Source organism: Gigantopelta aegis, chromosome 2 (genome assembly GCF_016097555.1).
Source record: "Gigantopelta aegis isolate Gae_Host chromosome 2, Gae_host_genome, whole genome shotgun sequence".
In the NCBI taxonomy this organism is placed as follows: domain Eukaryota; kingdom Metazoa; phylum Mollusca; class Gastropoda; order Neomphalida; family Peltospiridae; genus Gigantopelta; species Gigantopelta aegis.
In genome coordinates this window covers 48,953,061-48,959,584 of record NC_054700.1, presented here as the reverse complement: position 1 = coordinate 48,959,584, position 6,524 = coordinate 48,953,061, and the positions used below count along the sequence as shown (strand labels likewise).

The following is a 6,524-nucleotide window of genomic DNA, read 5'->3' as shown; positions in this document are numbered from 1 at the left end:
GACACAACACAGACTTCATGTCCCAAGTATCAAAACCTTGAACGCGACACAAGCGAAATGACGTCACTGTCCGATGAAAAGAGCTCGTCTCCTTGTCGCTTAAAATCTCATTATCGGTTCGTCAACCAATCGGAGATTTTCACACAACTGATAGGCGCGAAGGACAGGGCTCGTTCCCGATCTTATTAATATTCATAAAAGAGGCGGTTTTTTGGAGCGGGCAACTGTGAGAAACTGACAAGGAAAAATATCTAACGCTCTGATAAAGTTTATAAGCAGTGTACCAATATTAGTAAACGGCAGAAGCGGTAAAAGATACCCGCAATGGACAAAGGTTGCGTGTGTCATTGGGCAGCTTGGGAATAGCTACCGCATCGCTGAAACGTTGTCACTACGGGACTTTTTTTCTGAGACTAAACGCGTCGGTTAGCGTCACGAAGTCACCATGTGTAGTTCCAACGCGGGCGCTCTCCTGCCCTACGGGTTGAAGATCCCCACCCCCGGGCCGTATTTTTCCTTCGCACCCAACATGGGACAGCTAGCGGCTCTGGATTTCCAGCGTCCACAGTTCTGTGACTACGGCGCAAGGTTACACTACGGAATACGCGGCTATCCGTCCGGGCTGGGAATGTCGCCGTATCACCCCCACCTCGCAGACCCGTACACCCAAAGCTACCTGTACAAACACGACCTGCGGGCCAGGTACATCCAGGAGGAACCGAAGCCAAGCCAAAGCTACATAGGACTCATAGCCATGGCCATTCTGAGCGCCAAGGACAAGAAGTTAGTTCTCAGTGACATTTACCAGTGGATTCTGGACAACTATGCCTACTTCAGGACAAGAGGTCCCGGCTGGAGAAACAGTATTCGTCATAACCTCTCCCTGAACGACTGCTTCATAAAGTCGGGTAGGAGTGCAAACGGAAAGGGCCACTACTGGGCTGTGCATCCAGCCAACGTCGACGATTTCGGTCGAGGGGATTTCAGAAGGAGGAGAGCCCAGAGGAAGGTCCGGAAACACATGGGGCTCGCAGTACCCGACGAGGAAGACAGCCCCAGTCCCTCGCCCACCCCACAGGCGACGTGGGGCGAAAGCAGCCGACTTTGCGACGATAAAGACGACGGAACTAAAGATCTAGAAAACGGTCCCCGGGTGTCGGGAACGGGAGACCCACAGCCACAGCAGGGTCCCGCTGTGATTGCGAACCAACCTGCCAAAAGGAGACTGTTCGATATGGAGAGTATACTGGCGCCCGATACCAAACGCGTGTGTGATCGTCCAGTGTTTTCACAGCTCAGTTTCGACAGTCATATGAGATTAATTTCAAGCCAGACGTCGCCCAGAGAAGAGGACGATTCAACAGACGCGGACGTGGTTAGCAAACATTTACCAAAACCTGACGATGAGCCAAATTCAACCGAAACTCATGGCAGCAGTTCGGTGTCCGAGTCCCCCAGCCCCGTGTCGTCCCCAACTCGGAGCCTAGATCTCCAGGACTCGGGACCCAGTGCTCGTGACAGCAGTGCCAAGGGGACAGAACTCTACTCGTGGCCGCTGCCCGGCGCAGGGCGTGTTCGACCCAGTGCGTTCCACACGACGTCGACGCCGACAGCAGCAGCGTGGAACACATACGCCACCTACCTCTACCCCATGTTGGCGTCTTCTTCTGCAGCGTACCCGATGATGCTGCCGCAGATGCCGACGCTGTCTGCCGAGGCTGCCAACAGAATAAGACAAACAATGAATGGACTAAGATCGGAGTCGCCGGTCAAAACGGACTCAGATGAGCAATGATTTGAGTTTTTTTCTCCATGAGTGGCAGTTATTTATTTCTTAGAGCTACCTCGTGAAGTATTCACAGACAAAACTGGACATTTTCGAAAAACCCCATAAATAATGGCATGCATAGACTGAAATAATACTTAAATTGCTGAACTGAAAAGTTATTTTCTGAACAGCTCAAATTGAGAAGTGTTGACGAACAAACATATACAATGACATTAAAAAAACCCAACTTCTATCATAGATACAGATACATAAATTAGGTGCTGAAAACGAAAGCTTTATCTTTGTTTTATGAACAGACACAACAAACAATGATATATACAATTTACTACAAGAGAGAGAGAGAGACAGACAAAAAGCCAACATGTCCTGTAGTCGACGTTGAAATTATAAACTGGTGTGAAACATTTTGATTATTTGGCGGAAAAAGAGTTCTTTTTTTTGTTCCATTATGTGAATACAATTTATTGTGATGTATTAAGAAAATGGTGCATTATGTTTGATTTCTGTTCAGGCATTTATTCCAAAGAGAACATTTAAGAGTCAGGAAATGTTTGTGTTTTTTCTATTGAACCTAGTGCTGCACAGTTGCGTATACGAAGTCTTTGTGGAAGGTAGGGTGTTGTATTATGCAGCTTTTTGCTGACAATATGTGTAGTGTATATAGCTAACCATCGTGAATAAATATTTAAAATAAAACTGATTTCATGTTTTAATATTTTTATTCAATTTCTTAGTTAATTTTTAATATTTTCATTATCTAATTTAGCAGTTTATTTTTAATATATTTATTCAATTTCGTAGTTCATTTTTAATATTTTCTTTATACTATTTCGTAGTTTATTTTAAATATATTTATTCAATGTTGTAGTTGATTTTTAATATTTTTTATTCAATTTCGTAGTTCATTTTTAATATTTTTTATTCAATTTCGTAGTTCATTTTTAATATTTTTTATTCAGTTTCGTAGTTCAGTATTGTTACGTTTTGAGTAATCATATCATATCCATGTATATATTTTTTTAATCGCTTCATCACAAACAAATTTAATTTTTCGTAAAAAAACAATACAAGTCCTTGATAAAACTTGATATGTTTTATACTTTAATTTATAATGTATAGATGGCTATAACTATATTTTGTTGAGTTGAAATGAGATGCTAAGTGTAAACATTGGCAAGCTGACCAATTATTTAATCCGTCACTCAGAACTGACACCATGCATGCCGTTATTAATATTTAATTACTTCAACTTTAATAATCGATATATTTATACCTGTAGCAACTTCAAAATATGATACACAATTATATTTTAATAGTTTAACCAACTGCAGTATGTATTGAAAAGAAAACGAAAAAAACAACAACATCTGCAATATAATTTATTATACTATATCTGTAATTTGAAAACAAACGAAATAAATAAAAGACAAAAAGATCATTTCGTTTTGATATATTTATCAGACATAAAACAAGTAGAAATTGAATCAACCAAAATATATATTAATTTGTATTTTCATTAGACGTTTTCTTTTTCGTTAATTCATACGTCAGGTAATATTAAAATTTGGTTTCGAAATAATACCTCACTGATGAATGGTTTTAATCTTTATATGGCTGGTTTTCAGAGAAAAAAGTCTTGAAGTTAAAACACGAAGTTTTACATAATTATAAGACAAAAATAACAAAAAACCCAACAGAAATTCTTTTTCTAGCCCTTCAAGTTCATTAAATTTATACATGTCTTATTTTAATCAAAAAGTATCTGTCGGGCAAAGATAGTACTGCGATGTTCTTTGGTCAAAAATACATTGAAATAAATAACTTTGAAACTATAATAATTACAAGATGGAATAAGAGACGGTGGATATGATATCATTGGGTAATTATATGTAGTATTTTATTCCATCTGATATTTGTATCACATTTATAGTAGACTAATACAAACATATATGGCTTAAATTATATAAAGAATATTCCTGTTTTTATTTGTTTTAGCTTTGTTTAATGGAATGTGTCAAATTGTGTTGCGAAGCTATCTACATGTCTTTGTATATGTTGATGATTTAAATTTGTTTACTTGTATATTGTCAAATAAAAGTGCGTACCTTGCTGGCAATCTAATTGGATCTGGTATTATTAATGACCTTTAAAAATATGCATGTAAATATTTTAAAGTCAAGCAAAAGTAATTTTATAAAATAGTCCAATCCACAATCAATAAATTAATGGAAAACTAAATAGATAAATAAGTACGCAAATCAACAAATCAATAAACTGATTAATCAATTAATTAATTAAAATTAAATAAATAGGTAAATAAATGAAATAAAATAAAATAAAATAAAATATATATGAGTGTATGCTTTTAATATTGAAAAAATTATACGCCCATATATAATAATAATAATAATAATAATAATAATAATAAATGTTACATATAAAAATTCTAATAAATAATAATTCAAATCATATAAGTAAGTTCTTTCAAGAAAATAATTATATAAATTCGTTGGCATGGATCGTTTTATTAAAACATACATATCATTAGTATTTAAATATTCTTAATTAGTTTTAAACACGTATTATACGAAATGTATTTCTAATTGATTATATATTACAAAAACAAAACAACACAACAAGGAGATGAAATTTTTCAAATGTGTACAGCATTATATTATTGTTAGTATTAGTAGTAGTAGCTACAATAACAGTAGTAGTAGTAGTAGCAGTAATAGTAGTAGTAGTAGTAGCAGCAGCAGCAATAACAGTAGTAGTAGTAGTAGTAGTAGTAGTAGTAGTAGTAGCAGTAGTAGTAGTAGTAGTAGTAGTAGTAGTAGTATAAGTAGTAGTAGTAAAAGTAGTAGTAGTAAAAGTAGTGGTAGTAGTAGTAGTAGTAGCAGCAACAACAGCAGCAGCAGCAGCAGTAGTAGTAATATATAATAATAATAATAATAATAATAATAACAATAATAACAAAATATTTTTTTAAATGGGAAAAACAGGTAAATCAATTACAAATATATCGTTTAGGCCAAGCTTCGTGTTTATGTCATTTAATATTCCATTATTTAGCCATGTTATATCTTATTCCAACACTTCCGAGGGCATTGTACTTCCTGTCAGTCAGAACTGGAATGAATATTTCAACAAAACATTGCTGCATTATGTGCTGTTAACAGAACAGTTTGGTTAACATATACTTCATTAAAAATAAAACAGTTATACAATAACCGGCGTATTCACTGCTATGCATAAATATCTGATCGCTTCAATAATTTAAACTTGACAAATGACATGTCTTCAGTTTATTAAATATTTACATTTTAATAATAAAGATAGTGTACCATTTTGAAAACAAAATCCAGTTTGACATATTTTTTTTATATAGAAACATATCATATTCGATTGAAAAAAAAAGAGAGAGAGAATCAAAACAGAGATATGCCCTCCTCTATAGTTCTGTGGATCAGCCTGAGACATTTCGCTATATCATTATGATAGTTATTTAAAATCGATACGTCTTGTCGCTGTTCTTTTATCGCAGTGTTTTATTTTTGTATATGGCTCGCAATTTCGAACAGACAAAAACAAACTCGGGGCTGGAGTAAGTGGCGAATTGATCTGCTAACATCTTTATTTATTTGTTCAAACTATTGGAAAACTTGCATGATTATGTCGCTAGGTAACCAGTGATTGACAGGACAATATCACAAAGCGAAAGAGAGGTGTTTTCACAAAACACGGTCATATCAGACTTCAACATAAAGCCGATAGAAAGTGTATATATTTTAGTTTGGTATATAAAATAATATAGTGGATATGTATTGAATGTCGACATTCACTGTTTTAGAAAATCGAACTAATCAATTATTGTCTGATTATGTTTTGAATTTTTCTGTCTTGTTTAATTCAGCATCTTATGCTGACACAGAACCCGCTGAAATGTGAGTAAAATGCATCATATGCTTGTGGGTTTTATGCTCATTATTGCTATAACGTGGCTATTTAAATATCTCAGTTTTGTGCTATATACTAAAGTATACTATCTGCTAATGTCGGAAAAAGGGGGTGGGGCTGTATTGTCTTGTGAATTATCGGCAATTCCTCCAGATAATCAGTGACCTGTTTATAATAGACAACACACAGAGTGACAAACGGTATATATATATATATATATATATATATATATATATATATATATATATATATATATAATATATATATATATATATATGTTAATATACTGCAGCACAACAATAAAGCAAGCTAACCGAGCTCACTGTCAAGATACGAGAATTGAAACTGCTGCAATTAAAGTTAAATTTGTTTAACGACACCAGAGATTAAAGAGATTAATTGATCACCAGCTAATGGTTGTCTAAATAGTATACTAATTTTGACACGTTGTCTTAAGAGAAAACAAACTACATTTTCTACTAGCAGCACTTCCCATAGACAGGACAACACCTACCACGGGCTTTGATATACCAGTCGTTGGGGACTGGTTGGGATGGGTGAACGTCAATGGATCCACCGAGAATGTTCGATCCTACGACCCAAAAGACTTCAAGCAGTGAGCGCTCTACCGATTGAGCTAACTCCAGACAGTACTTTCCGAGAACCAGAGCTCGAGTCAGACATGTGCGTGAGTCGGACGACAACATTGAAGCTCTGTTTCTAGAGTTTTACACTATAATAAGTATTAAATAATAAATGAATTACAGGCGTGCGCTGC

General features: G+C 35.4%; 1 protein-coding gene across 1 annotated transcript; it reads left to right on the top strand.

Moving 5' to 3' along the window:
• Positions 1-219: 219 nt before the first annotated feature.
• On the top strand, positions 220-2,479 carry LOC121378787 (forkhead box protein I3-like). Its single transcript, XM_041507107.1, has one exon. It carries the CDS (start codon positions 446-448, stop codon positions 1,793-1,795), a length of 1,350 nt encoding a protein of 449 aa, XP_041363041.1. The 5' UTR covers positions 220-445; the 3' UTR covers positions 1,796-2,479.
• Positions 2,480-6,524: the final 4,045 nt, after the last annotated feature.